This window comes from Furipterus horrens, unplaced genomic scaffold, assembly GCF_987537825.1.
Source record: "Furipterus horrens unplaced genomic scaffold, mFurHor1.1.pri manual_scaffold_9, whole genome shotgun sequence".
NCBI lineage: Eukaryota > Metazoa > Chordata > Mammalia > Chiroptera > Furipteridae > Furipterus > Furipterus horrens.
Window position 1 is genome coordinate 29954507 of NW_028327179.1, and position 26481 is coordinate 29980987.

Genomic DNA, 26481 nt, shown 5'->3' on the forward strand with positions numbered 1-26481 from the left:
CTGCAAAAGTTGGCAAAATATTGTCTTGCTTTGAAAAAAAAAAAGCCAGAGAGCGTTTGATGCCAGCATAAACATGCTTTTAACCCATTATGTGTTAATTTGCTGAAAAACCATTAATAGACACTAAGGCACACAGTGCAGCAGTAATAGAAAATGTGTTTTCAAACTTCTTTTTCACTTGAAACAGGACTTTAATCAATTCCATGAAGCATGAGTAACAGCTGAAATTGGAGGGTGTTTTTGCTCAGAAGTGAAGGAGAAGGTTGCAATGCTTTGCCAGAGAAGACAATTTGGAGCTTGGGGTTTGGGGGCGGGGGTAGGGGTGATCTGTACCAGGACACACAAAACATACCCTGGCTCTTTACCAGACAGTATATCTCAAGGATACTTTTCAAAAGCAAAAAGAGGGTGCCTTAATAAATCCGGACTGATTTTGTCTCCTGCTACACCTGTGTCAATGATATTGTATTCACCAGCTTTAAAAAAATATGTTCTGAGCCCTGGCTGCTGTGGCTCAGTGGATTGAGCGTAGGCCTGTGAGCCAAGTATCGCTGGTTCGATTCCCAGTCAGGGCACATGACTAGGTTGCATGTCAGGTCCCCAGCTGGGGGCGCAAGTGAGAGGTAACCAGTGATATTTCTCTCCCTCTCTTTCTCCTTTCCCCTCTCTCTAAAAGTAAATAAGTAAATGAACAAACAAACAAATAAATAAATAAATTATTTAAAAAAAATTTTAATAAAAAATATATGTTCTTAATAGAAGCTTAAATATGAAATCTCTTCAATCAAATCCATTTAGGATCTTGGACAAAGTAACTCTTGTGTTTTCTGTGGATGCTACTATTAAAGATGCTGAATTCACTCCCTGCCCCCTCAGCTGTATGCTAGAACTTGACAGTAATCAACTTCAATGCCTGAGCAGGCTGAAGTGGGTACACATGACCAATATGTGCCTCTTCCTACAGCAGCCAAGTGTGTGGCAGCCAAGTGACACACACTGTGCCAGAGCCACTGGTATAAAATTTTAAATCAAATGGGCTTCTAGTAAGAGTTACGTTGATCTCATATTAGAAGAGTTGGGACACTTAATAGAAAAAATGGAAGGATCTTTTTAATCCACACTCTGTTCTCATGGACACTCCATTGGTCAGCAAGAATGACAATTTCAAAATTCTCTTTTATCTTCAAAGCTGAGAATCTCAAAGGGATATAAATTAGATTTTCAGGGAAACATCACCTGTAGTATTGTCTTCCCCTTCCTTTATCCTTGTTGTAATTTTTAAAATTTTTCAATTACAGTTGACATACAATATTATATTGGTTTGGGGTGTATGTCATACTGATTAACCACTTATATAACTTATGAGTGATCATCCTAATAAGTTTAGTACCCACCTGACACCACACACAGCTATTACAAAATTGTTGACTATATTCTCCATGCTGAACTTTACATCCCATGACTATTTTCCTTTTTCTCTTTTGCTTCTTTTTTTAAATCTTGTTTTCTTGTTTCTTTTCTTTCTTTTTGCTTTCTTGTTACTGTTTTCATTGGGAATATACAATAGAGGGAATTGGATAACACAACAGTTGATAACAACTGTCTTACTTTATCACTATTCACTAATAATTTTACTAGAATCAACACAAGACTTGTTGCTGGAACTGTGGCTGGTTTGCATTTTATTTGCTTCTCTCACTCAAAAATACAAACGACTCTTGCTTTGGAGGTTAAAATTTATGTTGCTTAATGTAAGGTATTGAACAATCATAGAAAACCTTCCACATAGGGGGTATACATTTAATTTTTACTTACCTCTAGAGTCCCTTATGTTGATAAAATAAAGAACTAAAATAATGACTCAATTTATCTCCCACACCATACCTTCCTTTGCTTCCTGTTTTTTGTCTTGATATTCCAATTCTGAATCATCGCCAATTTTAGTTTCCACCATTTCCTCATCTTCTTCATCCTCTAGAAAAAAAGAAAGAGAAAAATGCATTATTATCTTTCCTTCAAATCAAAGTCTTTAGTTGATGGTGGGAGGTAGGGGCAAAGGGTAAAGTTCTAATCATTTAGGGCAACTTCTAAGTAAATCAGTCCACAATGAATGCCCAAGATATATGTTCATGAATATATGAATAAATTATCTCTAAAAGGGGCCTCTTTGAAAGTCCCCCCAAGTTGCTGGGAAAATCGCCTTGAGTCAGCACCTGCTCCATCCACCTCCAAACCCTCACCACATGGGATGCCTTGGAATTGCCTCTCTGACCTCTGAAGCTTCTTCAGAGATGACCCAGGAACAGATTTTAAAATGTTTCCACCTGGGGCACATTCTCCACAGGGGACACCTGCTGTACAGACGACTCATTTTCAATTTAATTTTCACCAAATTAATTTGTTTTTGACCTACAGGAAAGGGTTAAATACAGGTCTGACTTCAGGTCAAATGCCATTGGCAAGTAAACCACCAGGGGTAGGGCCCCCAAAAGCCATTGCCATTGGCCTCAGAGAAAGCAACCAACCACATGGCATTTACACATTCAGAGCAGCTCATGCATTAATGTGAATTTAATGAGCACTAACAAATGGAGCCAGTAGGCTACCACTGCCAGATGTTATAGTGCCCTTCGTGCCCTATGCAAATATGTGCTCACTCTCTGCTCTCAACCTGCCTGTCTTAGAGGCCCCTTTCACTGTAGACGGTTTGGAATCATCAGTCACAATGTAGAAGATTTTGGGGAGAGTCAGAATATCATAAGACAATCCAACTTGTAGAAATAAAATAAAAGATTAAAAGTTGCTTTCACAGTTTTTAAAAAATATATTACCTTTACTCTTAAAGCATTCTATTCACAGTAGGTTACTGATTTGATTGGTTCAGATGGAGTTTAAAATAAAAGACTTCATATCCTACCCCCTGTATTCATTCATATATTCACTCATTCAACAAATATTGACAAACCTTCTATATTATCTCATGCTCTATGGATAGTCCCATTTCCATCAGAAAAAATCCTGAAACTTATATCAACTCAAAACTTCAGCATCAACCAGCTTAGAGAATGCATTATAAAGGCATACTTAAATGCCCTAATAAATAAAAATAGATAGCCTGAAAAACAACTCCCAAAGTTCTCACTGTATTAAGCAAGTAATTTGTAGAGAAACGGTAATTTAAAAAAATATGAATGTATAAAAGTAGAGCATTGCTATTTAGATATTAAATATTTTAAGTGTGAATTTTCATTGAAATGTAGTACTCTGTATGCACATGTATAGATTGTAGAACCAACCTCATTATTTTATAACCACACTATATACATATCCGAAAAAAATTAAAACACTTTTGAGGAAAATTGTCATTTTAAATTAATACATTTATTATTACTACATACCTATCAGATAAAAAGTTGCACTGAAACTTTGTAAAGAACACTGAGTTACATAGATTTTTAGAGTAATAAATCTTTAAAGTGTTAAATAACACATTCCAGACCTTACCCACAAAATAAAGATATCACTGCTATCTACCCATTAAAAATCTGCTTGGAAAATCCTGAACAAAACATTCACCAACACATGTTGTATCTTCCTGATCCAATAACCTAATACAAAGCCCAAAGAGGCAGTAGCTGGAGGAAAGTTTCCTTTTCTGCTAAACCTTGGAAGGAGAGGCAATTTTCAAAAGGACAGTAATTTGCTGAAAAACATGAGTCCATTTCTAAATCTTCTTGAGGTGTTTTCTTTAAATGTATGCAGCAACGGCCTGACAGTTACTAAATGCAGTAACTCCAACAAAGGTGGTAAGGCCCATGTTGTGATGTGTAGAATTGTGCCCGCCCCAAATTCGTACACAGCTCAGAACGTGACCATATTAAGAATAGGTTTTTTGCAGACATAATTAAAATGCGGCTACACTGAAGTAAAGTGGGCACCTAATCCAGTATGACTGGGGTTGCCCTTATAAAAAGGGGAAGTTTAGACAAAGACTCACACACAGGGAGAATGCCATGTGAAGATGAGGCAAAGATTGGGGCAACGCTTCTATGGGCCAAGGAACATCGAGGATTGCCAGCAAAACGCCAGACGCCAGGGAAGAGTCATGGAAAAGAGTATTCCTCAGAAGCCTCAGAAGGAACCCACTCTGCCAACATGTTGATCTTGGACTTCTAGCCTCCAGAATTGTGAGACATAAATTCTATTGTTTAAATCACCCAGTTTGTGGCACTTCATTGCAGCAGCCCTAGCACACTAAGAAAAGAAAGGGAAAAAAGCCAGTGTTTTCTATGCTCTTATGATCTAGTAAAAGAGAAACAGGAGATATACAATACAATAATAATACGCAAGTCAGCGATAAATGCTTTACTTGTATAATCTATTTATCAGAACATGGTACTGTAAGGCTAATTTTATAGCTGAGGAGACAGAGTAATATCTCCTCCACAAAAAAAAAAACAAAACAAACCCAAACAAACCTCCCAACCACATCAACCTTTAAGTTCTATCTGGTTCTGCCTGATTTCCAGCCTATGATCTTGAGCCATTACGCATAGTGCCTTCCTACCCATGGAATGACATGAAATCAAATACTGAGTGGGAGAAAGGTCTAAAGTGCAAGCGGGTACGACATTCAGTTGCAGTATAAGGAGGGGTTCGTGGGGGCTCTTGGAGGTGGGCATCGCATGGCCTCAACATGGATTGCCCTTCTACAGGTAAGGTTCAGCTGAAAAGTTAGGTTTCACATCCTTGAGCACTACACATAATGGGTGGTTTTATGTATCAAGTATACATGGAGCATCCAAATTCTGTTCTCATTTTCCTTTTAGAATCCACTACCCTGAAACCTGACCAGCCATGCTTAATACAAATTCCTTTGGGTGGGAGCAGGATATCACAGGAAGATCTGAGTTCGAGGCTGGAGTCTACCACTTGCTAGCCTCTTGATGTTACACAATTCAGATAAACTCTCTGAGGCCCTGTTTCCTCATTTGCTGAATTGGGACAACAGTAATCCTTTCTTAACACAATATTATTTTAAGAATAACTGAATAAAATTATTGACACAACATGGCTTTTTAAACCATCAAGAGAGATGGGAATACCCATACCCAGAAGCCTTCAAACCAGTGTTGCCTTAGCTTTTATGTCAACAAAGATTTATCAAGCACTTACTAGGTACCAGGTGCTGGGAATATGACAAAGAACAAGACAGACCAAAAAAAAAAAAAATCTCTGTTCTCCTGGAGCTTCCCATTGAGTTGCTGAAGAGAAACCACAAACAAATAAACAACACATATACTACATCAGATAAGTGCGGCGGGGAAATAAATGGCTGGAAAGGGGGACTGGGTGGGCTGGTTAGGGGAGGAAGAGTCAAAATTTAAAATAGAGTGGTCGGGAAAGGCCACAATGAGGTGACATTTGAGTAAAAAATTCAAGAAGTTGAGGGAGTGAGCCGCAAATAAGACTAATAATAGATTCTCCCATCTCATTCTGTGGACCCAAGGGGTGAAATGGGTCAAGGTCTAAATTAATTTCTCATCAGTTCCATTGACTATGGAACTGTGCTTTTGTCAGAGCCATCCAGTCCGTACAGTCATATCCTTAGTTCTCAAAGTGAAGTCATTTTTACCAAATGACTTGGCCTGCTGTAAATAGTATCAGGTTCTCGCCTTTCACAGAAATAAGGGCTTTTATCTTAAACATTAAATCCTGGAAGAGTCAAAAAGCACCATCATAACAGAGAGTGCCCCTTCCAGCAACTTATTGGAAAATATTATTCTATAAGGGCTTGGCTATTAAAAGGGCTAGGCTTGTGATAGCCATGTGTTAGTTTATCTAATGTGTTAGGTTATTAAATTATTTTTTATCTTTTTTAATTGAATTTATTGGGGTGACACTGGTTAACAAAATTATACATGTTTCAGGTGCACGATTCCACAACACACCATCTGTACACTGTATTGTGTGTTCACCACCCCAAGTCAAGTCTCCCTTCATCACTATTTATTCCAGCTATACCCTCCTCACCTCCTCCACCTCCCGAGTTACTTAATTCTTTAAATAGAAAATCCTTGCATAAAAAATGTTTTGATGAGTTTAAAAATAACTAAAAAATATTTATTGTGCTTATAATACATGTAAAGTCCCTTAATGAGGTACTGTGAATAGGAGAGAAACAAATTTAAAAAAATAGTACCTGCCCTTTTAAAGTGGTTATAAAGCAGTTGTAGGCATTAATTTGCAGTGGCCACAGAATTCTTTGTCTATCAGCCTTTTAAAGACACAAAGTAAGTGTTTCAGTGGATTTGTTAAGGAAATAAAACACAAGAGACTGGTTTGTTTCTCTGAATACTGATATGTTTGCCTTGCTCAGCAAAGACAGTGTATTTTTCTTTAAGACTGGTTTCCTTTCTAGTGCAATTGGAATTACTTCTGTTGAAACCATTTTCAAAACAGTTAAATAATGTTAAAGAAAAGGATTTATGTAGACCCACTACAGTCTACTGATATATGAGTTGTGCCACTGGTTCATACCCGGTTACATTTCCTCTGAGATTGGAGGAAAAAAAAATTACCACCCATGTGTGGTTTCCTGTACCGGGTCCACACCAGAAATTAAACTAGTGGCAGAAGTTAATGACCTGTCAGTGACGGGGCTCATTCCAAACAATGGCATTTTTTGGACACATTATTTTATTTAGCACCTAAATTCTGCTGTCTGCAGTTGCTGCGTTCATTCCCTCTAAAGTTGGAAAAATCTTTGGTAACCGCTGTTCTCCTTCCTTAAGATTTTCCGAAGGTCTGAAAATGAATCATTGCATGCTCAGCAACAAGCACCTATTACACACTTAGCACAAGGTCCGAGCCTTTGTTTGAGCTTAGTTTCCTCCATCAACCTATGCTTCCAAATAAAGTCGATGTAGTCGATTTGAATATGCCACAGTCCTCTGATTGTTGAACTGCGCTGATGGTCTCACAAATTTGAGACCCCAACAGGGGAGTATAGTGGGATGTTTGTCCCTTTTTGGCAGTACAGTGTGAAAACCCCATCCTTGCAGTACTGTTGTATCGGTGACATGCCGGTCCCTGCTTTCTTCTCCTGAAGCCCAGGGGAAGACATTTTCCTGCTCTCCATCTCCTGGTGACCAGAACGTGGTTACCTGGGCAGTCAGACCAGATGATCCTTAACCGGGGCTTTGTCTTTGGAGCCAGGAGTTAGGACTAATTTGGGGCAACATGCCATAGCAGCAGTGGCAGCAACATCTTGGCCAGATTGCTCCACAGGCTCACGGTCGAAGTTGGTCCCTGTCCTTTGCCAAGCTTGTTCCTTCTGCCTCCTATGATTCTGTGAGCACCATATTTCCTTCCAATCAATCTCACGAGATGTGATGTCAGCATGGGATTTCCTTCCAAGAAATCCCACTGGGCTTGGTGTCTGCTGCTTGTAACCATAACCCTGAGTGACACAGGGCAGCCCTCTGTGAAGAGAAGGGCTTGTGTTTTATAAGGTTGATGGGATCTCAATTTCTCAGGGCCTGCAAAACCCTAGGATGAGAGGGTGCGAGGGCCCGGATTGAGCCCTTGCTGCCCCGCTCCTGGCTTTCCACGAGGTGGCTGTGGCCCTTCCATCTGCCATCTCATGAGAGACTAAGCTTGGTCAGGTACAGAAGGGCAGCAGGCCATTTCACTCCATCGTTCTTGACTCCAAAGGCCACCTTGCTGGTGCCAAAGGGGGAAACACAAAGCAATGACCGTATGGCTTTGAATCTAACAGGCCCGTGACTAAAAGAGGCATGATTACTTTATGTGCCACTAAGAAAAAATGTTTACTGCTAATTAAACTATAACACATCATCAATTCTAATGTGAAAAACTGTTAATGTGGGAATTGATAAAATCCGTAGCTTAGAAAAAAGTAGAAACTAGTGTCTGGAAGATAAAAGAAATGGCAGGAACACAGTAAATTCTCAATCAAGCTTATACTGTGCTGCTGTTGGCAAACAGGCCTGGAGCGATACAAAGGCATTTTTATGATTTTTTGTTGTTGTTGTTTCTTAGATGTATTGCTTTCAATGTAAGAGCAAATATTCTAGCCACTTTTAATATAATTCCATGTATAGATGTTGCAGATGGTGATTCTCTTTACAACATTTAAAATATTTCAATAGAAAAACAAAGTTAACTCTCAAATTAAAATTTATTTTTAATTTAAAAAGTAATACATTTTAATGAAGATAGCCTTTGCAGTTCTGACCTTGGCCTCATCATTTCTCACATCGAATGCCATTCTGGATGATATTTATTCCTATGTCTTCCACTGTCATCCACAAATTGTTACTTCCAGCTGAGATGGCCCTTCTAGGCTCCAGACTCTGTACTACATGTTCCAACACGAATGTCCACAGGCATCCCGTGGTTAACATGTTCAAAGCAGAATGTCTGCCTTTTGTTACTATCTGCTCTTTTGATTGCATTCTCCATCCTGCCTGACGGGTAACCCCATCCCCATGGGGCCACAGTTAGACAGCAGAGTACCACCTTCAAGTCCTCTCTTCCTGTAAGAAAGGGTCTCTGAGTCCTTGTAATTCCTCCTCCAAAATCTGTCTGAAATTCACCTCTGTCTTTGTTGCATTGCCCTAGGCCAGGCCATTACCACCTCTTGCCTGGAGTATTCCAGTAGCTTTGACTGGTCTTCCTCCCATTACCCATTTGCTCTATATTTACAGTAGTTTCATTTTCCATTTAAAAAACATATCTATGTGTCCTTTCTCCCTGGAAAAAGTCTTCTCTAGCTCCCTAAAATTTCAGTATAAAAGCCCATTGCTCCTTTTGTTTCTTCCACTTCATTTTCCATGATGGGCAACACACAATCATCCTGTGTCCCAGTAGGTTCATGCCTCAAGTGCATTGCACATTATTTTTTACTGCTTGTTTGAGCTTCCCTCCAATAACCAGGAGGTGGTTATTACTAGTCCTTCATGACACAAATCCCGAGCTTTAACACTTCCTCCCAAGCAGATTTGTTGAGCCCCTCCATCGTTCCACCAACCACGCATACACATCCCCATAACACATCTTAGCTCACTTGAAATTAGGGTTATGCACCTATTTCTAACACCAGGTAAACAAATCCCTCAAAGACCTACTCTTGTTAGTATCATCAATGTCAACTACTGAAGTAATATAAAGACAGGTGATTGTTCTGGAAAAGTAGAAGTTATGAACCACACCATTTAGGACACTGCATGACAGAACAAGTTTGAACTGCTTCCTGGAGATCAGTATTTCACTTTTAATAAACATAGGTCTCGTTTAGTCTATACATATTATTTAAAATTACCGAAGGAATTCAAGGTACTGATGATGCTAAGTACAACTTTTGAAACCTCATTTATCTCCTTCCCAGACAGCCCTTTATTCACATTCTGATATCTCTCTCTAAGGGGCCTCCTGACTCTTGGTGAAAATACTGCAGCCAACCAGCCCTGCAGAGAAATTGGAGGCTTTTAAAAACACAGTAGACAAGGTCTAATTTTGTTTAAGAATTTGGGAGCCAGAGGGGAGTGGGGAAGCCTGGAAAAGGAAGACGTTTAGAAGGTAAGCTATAGCTGTAGACCAAGCAACAGATGATGGGCACTTGACTTAGGATGGCTCAGCTGCCAGTGGGTGTGATGAAGTGAACTGTAAACTTAGACTTGTGTTTGCACAGCAGACAGTGAGAACTCACTCAAGTCACCCTACCCTTGGACCGGCTTTGTGTACCATTTGCCAACTTTGCCAGGGGTCCAAAGAGAGCCACCCTCCCGATACGTATCACAGCAGCCAAAATAAAGTATAACATGCACCACTGAATGCTTACACAAACCAAGGTGAGCACCTCTGTGCTTTAAAAATATGCAGAAATGACATATTTTGTGGGATTTTCAGTAAGCACTTTGTTAAATATACTACATGCTAATATTAAAAAAACCTTCACTTTCTGGTCTAGAAAACTCTAGCCAGAGTAAAGAAAACATACATTTCTCATCATACAGAGCACTCCTGTTAACACTCTAGGCCACATCAGTTCTCTCCTAAGGCTCTAACATGACAGTACTTGGAAAGTTTACTTCCTGATGGAATGTCACCCAAGGCATTGCAAATGGGAGGAAATGAAAGAAAATATTCAAAATGGGAGAGGAAGCCAGGGAACAGTGCTTTTTCGCAGCTGTTTCTGAAACTTGTAACTGTGATGATATACCATATGTGTGCAGTAAATATGTGTTGAATGGAGTTAGTGTGGATTAGTCAGTTTGCATGGAAGGACAGAGACTAGAAAAAGAACAATGCTCCTCTCCCAGATGTCCATACAACAGCCCATGGGGAGCTTCAGCATTTGACTTTTGGGATGGGAAGTCTTGATTGACCTGTCTTTCCATACATTTCCCTCCTTAGAAGCCTTTAACGGCTCCCTATTTCCAAGATTAGCGCAGCATGTAAGGCCTATCACCATCTGACCCCAATTTAACACCCAACATTGCTCAAAGCAGAACTGCCCTTGACTCAACTGCATATGAAACAAGTGAAGTTTGTTATAAGCTCCCCCTTCATTGTCCCTCTTTTCGTTTTTTTATACTATGCAGGCCCTCATTTCCCAAACTTTCTTAGGAAGTCATGAAGCCTTTGGCCACAGAAGAGATCAGTTGGATGAACTAATTCATACTGATGGATTACAGACTGGTAATCCAAATAAATTAATCTCCAATGACTAACTGCAGTTCTTGCAGAACCTGGGAGGGAGAGAGATGTTGAAAGAGCAGAGCCACTCCTCAAATCCAGAATCATCCGCAACACAACTCCAGAAAGCAGTGCTGCCTCTGTACTCCAGTGAATGGGCCTCTTGAGTTGGATAGGGCACAGACCCTACGTCTATCCTTGGCAGCCGTATTTGTATAGATGTCTGACAGCACACACATATGCACACACACACACACTTAGTCTGGCTAATAATTCAATTCACTTTAAAATGCAATTCTTGGCTGCTTGGAAAGAGAGAAGGGACTCCTAGCTATCTTGTTCAGATTTAAATCATGTTTGTTACCTATTTTCGATTTTGGCTAATTCCATACCCTACTCTTTGTTTCCTGTACCATTTCTTCTGAATGTGCAAACCTGCACTTCCTCTTAAGAGGGAACATTGCTTGTGAAAAAGAAAACTCAGTTCACAGAACCAGAGCTGTTATATCTAACTTTCAGCAGCGACTGTAGATATGTCCCCAGTAAAGTAGAACCTCCAGGTTTTTAGGTCGTCGTCGTCGGCAGCCGTCCATCTCTAGAGACGATGGTGTAGCTTCTTAAGAGTCTATCTGCACCGCCGAGAATGGTTGTGCAGTCCAACTCGGGAGTGACACGGTATCTGTCTCCTCCCGTGTTGAATCGACATCTTGCGATGTCCTCTCCAGTGAAGCTGAAGCTACAGAGCCTGGGCAGGGTGATATGGAGGGTCTGCTGTTGCCCATGCAGCAGACACCCCCTCTCTTCGCAGCTGAAGGGTCCAAGGGAAAGACGGAGTCAATACAGCTTGGCTTCAGGTGCGCCGCAGGAGTTGCCGGTGTTGACTACAACGTCAAACCGCCTTAGGGACTCCGGCTCCGGATTTTCTGTCGGGGTTTACTCCCCTAGCCTTTCCCCTGAAGAGGTATGCCGCAAGGCAGCGGAGGTTTTTTGGAGTCAGAGTTTTCCTTCTCTGATAGGTTTTTAGGTACTAACATGGTTATTGTTATGCTAATTAGTAAAGACCATTTAGAAACATTATTTTACCTGTAAAGATTGTTCATGAGGAGAAAGTGATACCTTCCTTCTCTGAGTATCGTAAACTATTAATGTCAGCAGTTGTCACATCAACCGCACACATAGGTCATCCCACTATTTCACATTCTCTAGCATTCCTTTTGTTAAGAGGATCAACTCTTGTTATTTCTATCTCTTTGTATTCCTTTCCCTTACACAGTCCCCTTTACCCTCTTCATTTCCCACCTCCTTCTCTATGGTTAGGGCCACGACAAGCTTTTATGTAGCTTACTGTCATGGTCTCCTAGCTGGCATTCCCATCTCCAGCCTCTCTCTGTCCTTACCCTGGCCACAAACAACATTGCTAGATTAATCCTCTTAGAACTGTTTGAATAAACTCTCCAGTGAAAGCCCTTGATGATGCACATGACATACAAAATAAAAGCTGGATTCCTTGGTCTAGTCTTCAAATCTTCTAGAGTCTGGCTCCAACTTGTGTTCCCTGCCCAAACTTCCCCTCCCGTGTTCATCCCTACTGCCCTACCCCTGCCCCCCCACACACCGAAGTCAGCCTGAGCTGATACTCTGTTTGCTGCACAAGCTCCCACATGTCCACCTGTCCTTTGGTTCACGGTGCTCTCTCAGCACCTATTATGTGTCAGACACTATTCCAGGTGCTGGAGAAAGAGCAGTGAACCAAACAGATAAAACGTCCTGCCTTCACGGAGCTTGCATTCTAGTCAGAGAGATAATGGAGAAGATAAGCAAGTCAAGAATGCAGCATTACAGGGCTGCAAATATTAAAGAGAAAAGCGAGGCAGAGAAGGGAGGCCCAAATGGTGGGTGTCACAATTTTTACAGAGGTAGCTAGACAGGTCCTTACTGAGAGGTGACATGGAAAAAAGGACTTAAGGAACTGAGTGATGAAGCTATGTGGATACCTGGGTAAAGCATTCCAGGTAGAGGAAACAAAAGCACATGGGTGGGATTTTGCCTGGAGTGCTCGTTCAAGGTCTTGCCCCACATGTAAAATCCAGCTCTACTACAGATCTGATTCAAATACCTACCAGTTCCCCATATCCCTCCTGTTCATCCTCTTGGAAGGGATTGCTTCATCCTTTAACTCTTTATAAGCTCTCTTAACAATTTTTTCATCCAATCAAAAAAAAAAACATTATGTTTAATATTATGGCCCTTATCATTCTCTATTTTATTTTTATTTTAAGGAAAACACACCCTTATACACTTAAGAGTTTTCTTCATCCAAGCATTTAAATTTCATTGGAGTAGAATGCATTAATTAGTCATATTTAGTTGCTCCAATATGGGTGTTAAATAAATATTCCTGCCTGTTTTAAATGTTAATAGTCTCATTTCCACAGCAGTTCTAAAAAGTACATTATGTCAGCAGTTTCCCTAGTGTTTTAGCTGCAAACACTGAACTGAACTCAATTTCAAACTTTAAGGCTCCTTTTCTTGCTCACTAGCTCTCATCATCATTGACAGCAACAGTTGCCTAAACTTACCCAGAGACTCACCACCCTCCCTGTAGGGTGCATGGTCCTTTATTTTGTTTTCTGTCCTAGTCACTAGTCACCACCTCATGTGTGCTTAGGTTTATTTTAGGCATCATGGGGGAAAAAATAGCCATCAGTTTATTAAATACTTTATGTCAAGCTTTGTGGTAAATGTTTTATGTTCATTAGCCCACTTAATCCTCATAGTAACTCACAGAGGCATACACAATTAGTTCTCTCTATATGTAGGAAACTGGCTTGGAAAAAACATGGTCTGACAGAGCTAGAGGAAGCAACAAAGCCAAGATTCAAACCCATGTTTTCCCAAGTCCTGAACTCCCTCAATTCACTGCTAAAGCATTCCAAAGAGTGGAAATAAAGAAAGGGCAACAGTAGTGGACATTTGTAGCTTTGACCGCCACCCTTCCTTGGAATAACAGTCTCCATATTCTTCTTTGGTGGACCCATCCCTTCCCTCTTGTAGGTAAGTAAATTCTCCTTAAGTTTTAGTGGAAAATGTTATCTGAGACAATGGGACTAAATTTCAGTATTTTTCTTTGGACTGTCAGTAAAGTGCCCATATGATCTACTGTCCAAATCTGGGTATTTCTGAGAGGGAATGGAGGTAGAATTAATATTTAAGCAGACTGGCAGGTATGAATAAGGACTGCCTGGGGAAACTGGGATCTGTGGTCACTCTCACCATAAGTGAAGTGATTCCCCGCCTCCTGTGGACAAGGTGACTGTGCTGGGCAATTCAGGATGTATGGTGACTGCCTACAACAAGGAAGTGGATTCCTCTTTTCCATTGAACTGGGTGACTGTTCTGGCTAAACCAGGGCACATGGTCACCTTGACCATCAGGAAGTGGACTCCTCTCATCCATTGGATTGGGTGTTGTACTAAGTGGAATTATAGTGCTCCTGACTCTCCGTAGAAAGCCTGAGAAAGAATCAATAGATAAAAGGGAAACAAAAGATGGATAGTAGTTTAACAGTTTGAAAACTAAACTGGGCTGTAACTGAAGCCAGGATGCCTCAAGAATCCAGGGCCAGATTTTTATTTGTAAAAGCCAACTAACTTTCTTTTGACTTAAGTAATTTAGGGTTAGTTTCTATGTCACTTTCAACCCCCAAAGTACAAACGGTCAGGAACTAATAATTATTGAGTACCTATTTTGTGCTCTGTATTTTCTCTACATAATCTTTCAGAATAAATATTATCCGGCAACATAGCATAGGATTAAAAGCACAGATCCTCTTGCCATGCTCTTGAGGTTGAAATCCTGTTCTAATATTTAGTAGTAACCTGGGCTACTGAACTCCTTGTGCCTCAGTTTCCTGGGCTGTTGACTAAAGAACTGCTCTGCCTGGATAATGGTGATTCTTTAATTGTTCAATACACTTAAATAATATTTTATTATTATCATGGAGACTCAAAGAGGTTAAATAAATTACTGAAATCAGACAGCTACTTAATTACCAAGGGAGATTTTTTTTTGTATCCAAGTTTTTGAGGCTTCAAATTCCATTCTGTTTCAACTGTGTCCACACCGTCTCCCAGTTGCTTGAAGAAGGCTGAGAAGGATGGAGATGGTGCAATGGCTGTGGAGGCAAGAATAAGCATGGGCAGAGGAGAAGAAAGATCGTGAAGTGGTAAAGCCATTTTGGAACAGAGTTGAAAATAAAGCTGCCGCCTATATTCTATTAAGCAGGCTCCAGCTCCTCTTCCCTTGCTGAGTCCATATGGTTTCAGAGCCGTGAGTGGGCTGCTTCATAATTCACGCAGGGAGGTCTACCTTGGACAGTCTCGTCTTCTTCAGTACAAGACCGTGCCTTCAGGAAGTGCCTTGATCCATCTCTTACTCCATGGGTTATACGTCCTCCCCTTTGCTGACCCTGCTTCAGCTGAGATAGCTACCCTTTTCTTGGTCTTGCCAAGAACGCTCACATTTCATGGCTATTGCGTTTGCTATTCCTTCTGCTCGGAATTCTTTTTCCAAATATTCACGTGTCTTTCTCTTGACTTTTTAAATTTATTTTTTCAATTAGAGTTGATGTTCAATATTATTTTAGATTCGCTTCAGGTGTACAGCATAGTGGTTAGACATTTATATAACTTAAGGACTGATCCATTCCCCCAATAAGTCGAGTACCCACCTGGCATCATACATAATTATTACACTATTATTGCCTATATTCCCTATGCTGTACTTTACATCCCCATGGCTATTCTGTAACTATCAATTTGTACTTCCCAATCCCTTCACCTTTTAACCCCAAACCCTCAACCCCCTTCCCATTAGGGTCCCTGTTCAAATTCATGTCATCTGTGAGGACTTCCTTATCCAATCTAAATAACAGAGCAACATGCCTCACACCATTCTACCTTTGCACAAGGCACTTGTTTTCCCCTTACTCTGATTTTTAAAAAAATTTCATAGCACTGATAACTACCCGATTTTATATGTTTATATATATATATATATAGTCTGCCTCCCACCACTAGAAAAGGAATTCTACAACATCAGAAGACTGAGTCTCTTCTTTGCTGTATCCGAAGTACCTGGAGAATGGCTGGAAACGTGGTAAACAGCAATCCATATTTGTTGGATGATAAGATGACTGAAGGACAAAAGGACAGCAACGCAATACTGCAGCTGGAAACCAACATGCACACAATTCCATAAGCTGGAGGAGTAACGCATCCTTGTTATGAAAATCGGGATCCCCTCTTGTCATGGATGCTACAACCCCACAGATCTGGATCCTAGAAATGGGAATTATCTCTATACCTTCAGATTTCATACTCTCTAGAAAACGGAAATATGATCTTCCGAGGGCTTTATGCTGACTTCAAATTCAGCATTTTCTCATTCTGGTGTCCTATCCCCAACCCAGACAGAACTGATACACTTTCCATTTAGAAATACACAAAACGTATCACAGTCCAGTTCTCAGGGAAGATCATGAGCACATTTGTTTGTTTTTATCCTGGCATTAACAACTCTATTTGGGTCTAAATTATTTTCCTTGGTTTCAATGTCAAGTTTTCCCATTGGCTCAAATATGAAGTTTCTTGTCTGTCAATGTAATAATTTTCTATTAATTACAAAAGAAGAAAGCAAGCAGCTTGAGAGTCTTAAGAAAAGCATCTGTCTAATCCAAGAAACTGATTTTCCAGTTACTTGGATTATATACAACTCTCAGTTGTGGTCAGATTCACAGATTTCAAAGTGCCCCTTGTTTTTACTTTCTGGTCAGTCTAGACAGACATGGTTCTTTCCTTCATTTTTCAAGCTGTTGAAACATCAAGTTGGTCAAAAGAACCTGAATCTCTAGAGAACAAACTGAACAGCACTTCACCAGTGACTTCAAAACTTTCGACTGAATATCCCCCACACAGAAGAACCACCACAGCGATGCTAGGAGAGGTTTCACACCAAAGGCTCAGTGTGAGTGTGAGAATGAAATTGTGACAACAAAAATAGCGACCACAATTGTCTTACTCAGACTGGAAAAAATAATCTAGCGGTTACAGCATGTGGTTCTGAAAATTTTGCCTGTTCTCAGCTATTTCAGTTTCAGGCTGGGTATCCTCACCCCACCTAAATTGACCCTTTTAATAATTCTTCTATTCATGGTAATTGGACACATGTTCTTGAGAATCTGCTATGTGCAAGGCATAAGCTACACCTTAGGGTGGCCACAAAAATGAATCAAGAGAGATGCCTGAACTGAACAGCTTTGGCGTTTGGGCAGGGGAATGGCAGTTGTTTGTAAATATCTACATGAGAAGGGAGAATGCTTGCACATGTGCTATGAGAATTCAAGAGGGGTAAAGATAACCTGTGGCAGGGAGAGGATGGGCAGAGAGAGAAGAAAAGGAAGCAGATTTTTCATAGAGTTTAATTTGAGTTGGGTGTTGAGGCATGGCAGGGTCTGGACAAAGATGTAGAGATGAGAATATAAAGAGTATCGTTCCAAGAATAGAAAAGAACATGTACAAATGTGTAACAATGGGAAGGTATGTACAGGGAGTGGCAGGTAGTTCAATAGCAGAAATAACGAAAGGTGATAAACACCAGGATAATTAGGGTCACACACATTTGCTATTTTATTTACTCAGCTTTTCTGAGAAGCATTGTAAATCCACATTGTTTCAACTGATGTCAAAAGAGGGTTGTAATCATCCTTATATACTTAGCAGTGCCATGGTCCAAGAGGACAGTTTCCCCTTTAGAAATCTTGTGTTAGATAAATTATCTACTATTTTTTCCCAGAGATAGCACAGGGAAACCTTTTGCTATATGATAGGTAAAAGATAGGTTTCTTAGCTCCTTTAAGATTTATTTTATCACCTGTAAATCATGGATGGTAATGTCTGTGTTACTTACATAACAAAGTTGTGTGAAACAATGAGATGATGAATGTAGAGATGTTTTGCCAGTGGTAAAGGCTATAATGTGTCAGTTATTAAGGTAGAGTAACTGTAATAATAATAATTACAACTTCGTGATATCCCGTGGCCCACCCAGACACAAAAATGTGCAAGGTAGGAAGAGGGTTATGCAGCATAAAGAGCAGGGAGTCATTCTAGTTAGGACTCATCATAGAAACACAGGGATGGAAAGATCCACAGAGATAGCTTTTGTTGGATTATGAGGATTTGGGGATGAGGAGTATAGAGCATCTAGCACAGTTCAAAAGTCAGAATATAAAATCATGGATCAAGTTGTATAAGACAGACTCTAAATTCTGTTGAGACTAGAGAGAGCATTTAAAATGTGGGTCACAGATGGGCACTCAGGTAGAGCTGGCACTTACTGCAGGCTTGAGCTTGGCTTTAAAGGACAGATAAGAGTATGATGGTGAGGGAAAGGGTGTTAGCATCTACCTCATCTAGGCCCGCTGTTCTAGCCTCCCACTGCACTCTACACTTTGTCTTTAAAGGCACATAAACGTGGGACATTCAATTAAGGATTGACTTCTCTCTGTACTCCCAGTTCAGAGCCTAACATCTGGCTCATAAAGGGACTCCTTATATCCATGTTGAATCTGGGTACATGAATAAGGAAGGCATGAAATCAGGAGAGAATAAGCATACATTCGAGGGCCAGGGAAGCAAAGCTCTGCAAGAAGGAAGCAAGGGCGGAATGGTGGTCAGGTGGGATGCTATGTGACAGATAGCTTGGAAGCTAGGCTAAGGTCTTGAGTTCTGATTCAACAGTAAGAGCAGGGAAACAGCAAGATTTAAAATAAGTATTATTTGGTAGCCATATGATTACTACAGTCCTAGCTGTAATGCAGTCTTCAGATGGACCCACAATGAAGAAAGAAACAAAATCAGGACCACCATGGTCTGATCATGTGCTCTAATGAAATGGACTTTTCCCTCCACGGGGGCCAATCCCCACTCCTATCCTGCTTGTGGCCACTGCTGAGGCAGCCTCAATGTTTTAAAATATCACCACCTATTATACAGGAAGGCTTTGTCTTCATCTTCTGCCATTCCATATTATTCCTGGAGCTTTCACATCCATGCAGAATCATAAAGACATATAGCTGAAAGGATCCAGAAAGAGCTATGGAAGTACTGCTGTGAGATTTTAGGATGACATGTGTAAATCACATAGCATTATGCTCAGAAAACTAAATCAAATACTAGGCTAATGGAAATCATTCTTATTCTTTTCCTTTTCCCCCATCTTCCTTCTCGTCCTTTCTCCTCCTTCCTAATTTCTAGTTTAGTCTTTCACTGAATGGATGAGCCATTGCCATCTATGGAGCTGCAGGTTCCCCAGGTCCATAGAGCCAGCTTGTGGCCAGAGCATGGATTGGAACTCTCTGCTGCTCTGTCTCCAGAGCTCTCCCCACTCCTCACTCTGCAGCCGCAAGACTGTCATGGACATAGAAAAACTCCAATTCCAATTAGATTTGAAGCAGAAATGCATCTCAGCAGAGGATTATCTGACACACTCTCAGCAAACCTCACCTGTCAAGATGGCTACTGCCTCATTTATTTATTCCCCTTCTCTAATCCAAATTTTTCTTTCTGAATGAAGTCACTAAATTATACAAAGTCATTAAAGCACCCCCCTGGCTACTGGCCAGGCCACTGCGGGCCATCAAACCCTCACTTCTAGAGCCCAAGCTTGGCAAAGGAAAGTCTGCAAACACAACTATGTACCATTAAAATTTGAAGATTCTTTTTTGGACAGGCTAATTAGACCAAATCACTCAAACAGGTCTAGACGATGCTGAACAGGGCTTAGCATCTGGATCGGAGCCTGCTGTGGTCCCACGGGCTTGGCTGCTATTCTCCGTCCGCAAAGGCACTTCCTCCTCTGCTTTGCCCGGTGTTGAGCATTGGCCTTTTAAGGCAAAATAAAACCTTCTGGACCCACATTATCTGCAGCTGTGAGGACCAATTGAGAGAAAGCATATTTCATGCTGATATACTTGGAACACTTCAAGTTTCTACCATTGTTTTATATTTCCTCTACTTGGAAGCAAGCGAATCAAGTTGGCCAAGTGAGTTTTTCTATGCTTAGGAAGGAAGAAAAAGGAAAATTAATGGGACTTTTCTTCCAACTGCTTCTTATGGTGTAAATTCATCCCTTCTACAATGTTGTTGAAGTGATCGTGCTAACATGCAAATTGGGACATGTTCCCTCTCTGCTTAAAACCTCAGCATTCCCTCATTCCTCACACAGGACAAAGGCCAAACTCCCTAGCCTGGCATATAAAAACCTCCTGTGAACTAGTTTGTTATTCTTTTATCACACCACCTCCCTTAGTGCAGAATATATGCCAACAATTAAATGTATGTGAACTTGCCACAAGGTGGCAGACTATTGGAATGGTTAGGAGTATAAGGTTGGAGTTGAGCCGCCTGGGCTCAGTGGTGCTGCAGCACGTAACTACACAGGGATCATTTTCACATGGTGGCCAACATTTATTGAGCACTTACTAAGTGCTAGGCACAGTTCTTCTTAACGGTCATCTCATGTAATCCTTACAATTACCTGTTAAGTAAGTATAGCTCTTACAGCTGCTGCCTCCCAACTGTTCTCTCTGTTCCTAATCTGAGCCCTTCCACCTTGGCCACTATACTATTGCTGGAAGAAGTTGCAAAGCAGCCCTGTCCTGCGCCTGCTGAAATTCTCCCAATGTGTCTCTACTGTAGCTTCAGGCTTAGCACTCAAAGCCCTGGCAAGATCTGGTTCTGACTCCCTTACTTCCCTTTCTACCCCTGCCCCACAGGGTCCCTTTGCTCAGGCATTCAAGGTCTCTCATAGTTCTCCACATTGTGCAACAGCATCCCTCTGAGTCTTCATGGATATTTCTCTCTCTGCCTGCAGCATCCTTGCCCACTTCATCCAGTAAACTTTTATGCATCCTTCAAAACGTAGCTTCAATTTGACCTCTGCTGGAACACTCCCCCCCCATCATTTGTAATCGATGACTATCTATCTGTCTCGACAATGCTCTAAACTCCTAAGGGCAGTAATAATGTTTTATTTGTCCTCTACTGCCAATGCTTAGGCAAATGCCTGGCACATACACGGTAAATGCCCCAAAAATATTTCTGCGTGTTGAATCAACAGAAAAGTTCCTTAAGGCACAGTTTAGGACGCAGGTCAATGTCAATTTCTACTGATGTACTTTTAATAAGATTTATCTTCAGATTGCCTACATGGCAGGGATTGTCGTTTGACTGGCTTAGAAAATTGATGTCTAGACAAAAGAGTTTTGATTGTTTTGTTTAGAACTCATTTGGGTGTCTTATATAAGTGGGTGCCTATATATACTTTCTGGTTATAACATGAAGTATACAACCTTTAAGCACTTTCTCAGAGATTCCTAGAAGTTACTGGATCTTTCTGAGAAATAGTGGCACATCTGGAATCCTATGAGTCTGGATACTTTACTGCTTCTCAACTCAGGGCAATTTTGCTACCCCTCCCCCCCCAACATTTGGCAATGTCTGGAGATTTTTTTTATTGTCACATCTGGAGGTAGTTGCTACTGGAATCTAGTTGGTAGAAGCCAGGGATGCTGCTAAACATCCTCCAAAGCTCAGGGTGACATCCCTCCCCCCACAGTAAAGACTTAACAAACTCAAAATGGCAATAGTGCTGAGGTAGAGTAACTCTGGCTTACAGCACATCAGATCCTCTCAGTTTCTGAAGACATACACAGTACTCCCTCACTTATCGCGGGCATTAAGTTCTAGACCCCCCCGCGACAGGTGAAAATGCGCGAAGTAGGAACCCTACATTTATTTTAGTATTTATATATATTTTAAGGCTTTATAAACCCTTCCCACACTCTTAGAAACCGTTCCCAGTCCCTTATTAACCTTTCCCAGTCCCTTATTAACCTTTTCCACACCTTTATAAACACTACTTAAGTTCTTAAACATATTCTACACTCTTAAACCTACATAACTTTAACAACATACGTATACAGTGCCGCAAAATCCCGCGATAGAGTGAAAAATCCGTGATAAATAATTAAATATATATTTTAAAATCCTGTGATACAGTGAGGCCGCGATAAGTGAACCGTGATATAGAGAGGGACTACTGTACCTCTGGTTGTAATGAACGGGTATCACTCAGCCTGTACTTCTTACTCCCAAGCTCTCAAGAGTGGCGCTATTTCATTTGAGTATGACTGTGGCTTAAAGGTCAAAGCTGGCAGGATGTGCTCCATGATCTTGTGGATGGAGGGTTCACTCCTCTCAGAGCCTGCCCTTGTATGTGGTCCCTGACTGTCGCCTCTGAATGAAGGCTTCAGGTTGCAAGAGTCATTTCCTCAAGCCTGACACATTCAGCTCATGCACATGAGTGAGCAAGGTGGGGCCTCGGCTTCCTCCTTCCTCAGAATGATAGACACCCAAGTCAAGAGCTCCCAGACAAGCCCTAGAGAGTGGGACCTTCTGCAGAATGAATAACTGAAATCCTGAGTCGGTCAATGAGAAAGCAGCGGCAGACTGTAAACAGCTTGAACAATTTATCTATTTGCAAGTATTGACTCCAGGGGCAGTTGTGTGATACAAAGAAATGGAGTGGTGGGATGGGGGAAGCAGATCGCTTTCCAAGTGCCAGGTTTTATGAAGATGCTACTGATTCTGAAATCATAAGTTGCAACTTTCAACTTCCTCTGATACTCAGAAGTTTAAAAGAAAAGTTCTAATGAACACTGGCTAATTTCTGGGAGTGACATTTCATGTAATGAATGTTTTCACCTTATTTCATAGGAAGGTATTTCACAATCATTTACTCATTATATTGCCTCTAATGCAAATCAATATTATCACTTTAGAGCTAAGGAAGAGCAATATCTCAGAATAAGGGTTTTTCTGGTTATTGACCTAGCTGGAGTTTAAATTCAACATATCTAGGACTACAGAACAACCAGATGAAGCAAATGTCAAAGTAGTGATTTTATATCATATTAAATGAACTGAATTATTGGCTTGATCATTAAATATGTAGTTCCAATAGCCAATTAAATGAGGAATCTTATTGAGCATCCACTGGGTAAGCCTAGGTGACTAAATACAGCCCTTTCCCTTAGAGAGCCCAGAGTTTAATCAGAGAAGGGAGCAAATAAGCACTTAATACTAGATATTATTTACTTAGCAATTCAACATGAATGTGCCATGTAGACTCTGGTCCTTGTACTTAGTACATTTAAATGTGGCCAGGTACCCAGGGATGGACCTGGAGCAAGTCTAAGGATATTCTTGTTGCAGGGTACCAGCTCACATCACAGGGAAACACCTCCTTTGTGCTGAGATACAGTAACCCACATCATTTTTCTATTCAAATATGGCAATGCTTTTCAAATAGTAGTGACTTTTATTAGCTAAAGCACAAATCTTCCTAATTCAGCCACAAGTAATAAACAAGCACACATTGCTCTCAATAACAGGCACCCATTCCCTGTACTTTGGTCCAAGCTTCCTGAGACAGGGAATGCTACAGAAAAGTGGAGCTACATTTACAGAAAAGAGCACCCAGCACTAGTCCCCTTTATATACATTGACGAGTGAATGAGAAAACACTGTAGATTATATTCACAGTCATGCCTAATAATCCATTTAATAGAATTTTTTACTCTGAATTGAGCTTTTGTTCCTTCCATATAAGCTGGTCCCTTCTGAAATTCTTAGGTGAACTGATGAATGTGTTTCCAGAGGTGACATTTTTTAATATATCTTTGCTTCTTAACTCTCTGTGGTGAAGGGGCGGTTTCTTCTTTTAAAAGAAATTTCTATTCTGTCTCAGACTGATCTTTTTGTAAAATATAATCAACATGAGTAACTAGAAGTTGCCACAATGCTGAATCCCTATGAAAATGTCTAAATGCTTACTCTCAACTTCTCTACCGACTTCATTTTAGATTGACAACTAACGGTTCATGGACTGGACCCTCTGGGGAGCGCATGTTGCATAGCACAGGCATGTATGACATTCAAAGACACTTAAAAGACATAGCAAAGAGAGTAAGCATCAAGCCTAGCAAAGATCCATGTACCTTTAACAGAAAGGTAACTAGAATAAAGTCAGAATATTCACATGAAAAGACACTTATCTTTTGACCTTTAGCATTTACTATCTATGCCTTTTAAGTGCCTGATCATTGTAAAGCTGTCAAGTAGCCAAAGACAAAGAAGTGCTCTAGAAACAGTATCTACACCAGCACTGCCCAGCAGGACCTCCTGCAGAGACGGAAACTTTCTGTCTGTGATGTTCGATACAGTAGCCCTTAGCCACACGTGGCAACTGGGCACTTGAAATGAGGTTAGAGAAAAGTGAGGAACTGGATTTAAAATTTCATTGAATTTTAATTAATTTCAACTTAAACAGTCCCATGTGGCTAGTGGAAACCATAGTAGAAAGTACAAGTCTAGCTAATGATGATAGCAGTATAAATATTTTTAAATAACTTATTTTTAAAAAGAGATGGTATGGAAAATATTAAAAAGTGAAAGCACCTCTTTCTAGAAGGATAATGCTTTTGAGTTCACAAAGTCTACAGCTCCCTCCTCTCCACTCAGCTGTGCCCTTCTGGTCCTCAAGGTTCTGACCCTGTTACTGCCTTGGAGTTCATGGTTTCTTTCAGCATCCACAGGGCTGTTGCCAGAGCAGTGAATGATGACCAGAAAGCATGTGAACCCCTTTTCTTTGTAACAGCTCAAATTAATGAGATCTCCGCTGCTCTCAAGACAGTCATTGCTGCCTGGCCAAAGTGTTGAACCAAGGTGTGTGTGCCTGCATAGAATTAAGTCACAAGTAAAGCACTTATTTCTGACAGAAGATTTATAATAGGAAAATCTCAGCAGGAATAAAGAGTTGGAGACCCCAACCACAGGCTTTTCATAAACTTTGCCTTGATTTAGTGACTCAAACAACCAGCAAGAAAGGCAAACTGCAGAGGTAATCCTATCATCTTTTCTCCAACCAGCACTATTCCATCTTCTTGGCTTCCTCATGCTGCTAACGTGAATTCAAATCATCTGTGTTTAAAGTTAAACTCAGTGATTGACAGTTCTTTATGGTCTCGGTCCTACTGAAGATTATTCTAGATATCTATCAGTTATTACTACAAGCACAGTATGATATTCAATACCTACAGTGAAAATTGTTTTTAACAGTGTAATGTCTGATCTGTTTTGAAAGTGATTTTAAAATAAAGAACTAACCATAACCAGGTGGTGAAAATCCAAACATGATTCTTCTTCTTCTTCTTCTTCTTCTTCTTCTTCTTCTCTCTCTCTCTCTCTCTTTTATTTTTATTTTTTGATAGGGGCAAGGGAATGGGGAATGAGGGGTTAAAACATGTCCTGCAAAGGCTGTTCTACTTAGATGAAAAAAGACAAAAAATATTTTACTTGGTTTGCAGCATTTATTTCTTTTAAAAATGTATAAAACTGAACAGCATGCTTAGAGTCCTGAAAACTTTGGGGATTTTATTTCTAAGAGTCACTTGTAAAAACAGCTGTTGCCTAAGAGATTATGAAAGTATAATTCTAGCATGTGAAGGGACACCTGTCTGTTCTGTCCTCTACAGGATCAGCAGCCAGCCCACAGGTAGGTACAAAACAAATATTTGCTAAAGGAATGCATAAATTCATTAAGATAGAGACATACCACCATAATTCATAGCTTTACTTAATGAAGGCCTATTAGCTGTTTTGACCTGTTTCATGCTGTTCCATGGAGACTAGAGTGGTTCTGCTGTCTGGCTTTCAGTTGGACTCTGTGGAAAAGCAGACCCTGAAAGTGACCAATCATTCCCTAAGCTCCTCTTTGAACTCAGCCACATGCCTCAGCAAATCCAAAATGAAGAAAGGAAGAGACAAAAGGCAACATGAGGAGTAAAAGAAGGACCCAGGAAGGACAAGAAAGAGGAAACAGGATCATAAAGTGGAAACACATTGAAATTTTTTTTTCTGTAAGCTTATTATGTAGCACCTACAAATTTTACCTCCATTTACTCAAAAAGGTTTCTTGCCTGGTACAGAAATAGCACAGTGTTCACTTCAAAATAGACTGCATGTGGGAGGGGACTGTAAGTGCACTGAGCAGGGCCACTCTTGGGCTTGTTGAAGTTTTCAGCTAGACCTTCCAGGTCAGGCAGTAGAAAGAGGTTACTTAGCTTTTGTTAGTAAAGTGAGGATGAAAGGGGGAGGGGGCATCTGGGGATCCGAGCTTGAATGCACATCTTCATCTTGATGAGGCAGCTCTTGTCTACAAGTTCCCTGTGGCATTTTCAAGATTTCTGTAATCACTAGTTGTCACTCTCCACCATTAGTGAAGGAACGGAGTTGCAAAGGGGAGGAAAACACAAGCTAAAAAAATCTACCACCTTATGTCAGCAGCGATAAATGCATTAACAGTGATTTGGAACAAATCTAAGCGTCAGAAGGACGAAAAGACGCCATCATGAGGAAAGGAACAAAGGTGGGTAATGTTGGGGCAAACTGGCCTTAACACAGCTACAGTACCAAAGGAGGAAAAGAAAAAAAAGAGAGAGAGAGAGAGAGAAAGGGCAAATGAAAGGACAGTGGAAGAGAAGGGAGGACACAGTCAGAGAGCTTCATACTCTCTATTATCAGACTCATTCCGTTGGAGCCCAGAACACATATTCCGGAATCAAGCAGGCAACCAAAG

The 26481-nt window shown here is 40.6% G+C and overlaps 1 protein-coding gene across 5 annotated transcripts in view; it reads right to left on the bottom strand.

Annotated features, from left to right (window-relative positions):
* The window catches only part of DYNC1I1 (dynein cytoplasmic 1 intermediate chain 1), a 289366-nt gene that overhangs the window by 113423 nt on the left and 149462 nt on the right, over positions 1-26481 (bottom strand). For all 5 annotated transcript variants that reach the window (XM_090287212.1, XM_090287216.1, XM_090287214.1 and 2 more), the window contains one exon: positions 1885-1974. In XM_090287212.1, coding sequence (XP_090143338.1) covers positions 1885-1974 — 90 coding nt within the window. The remainder of the gene's footprint in view (positions 1-1884; positions 1975-26481) is intronic.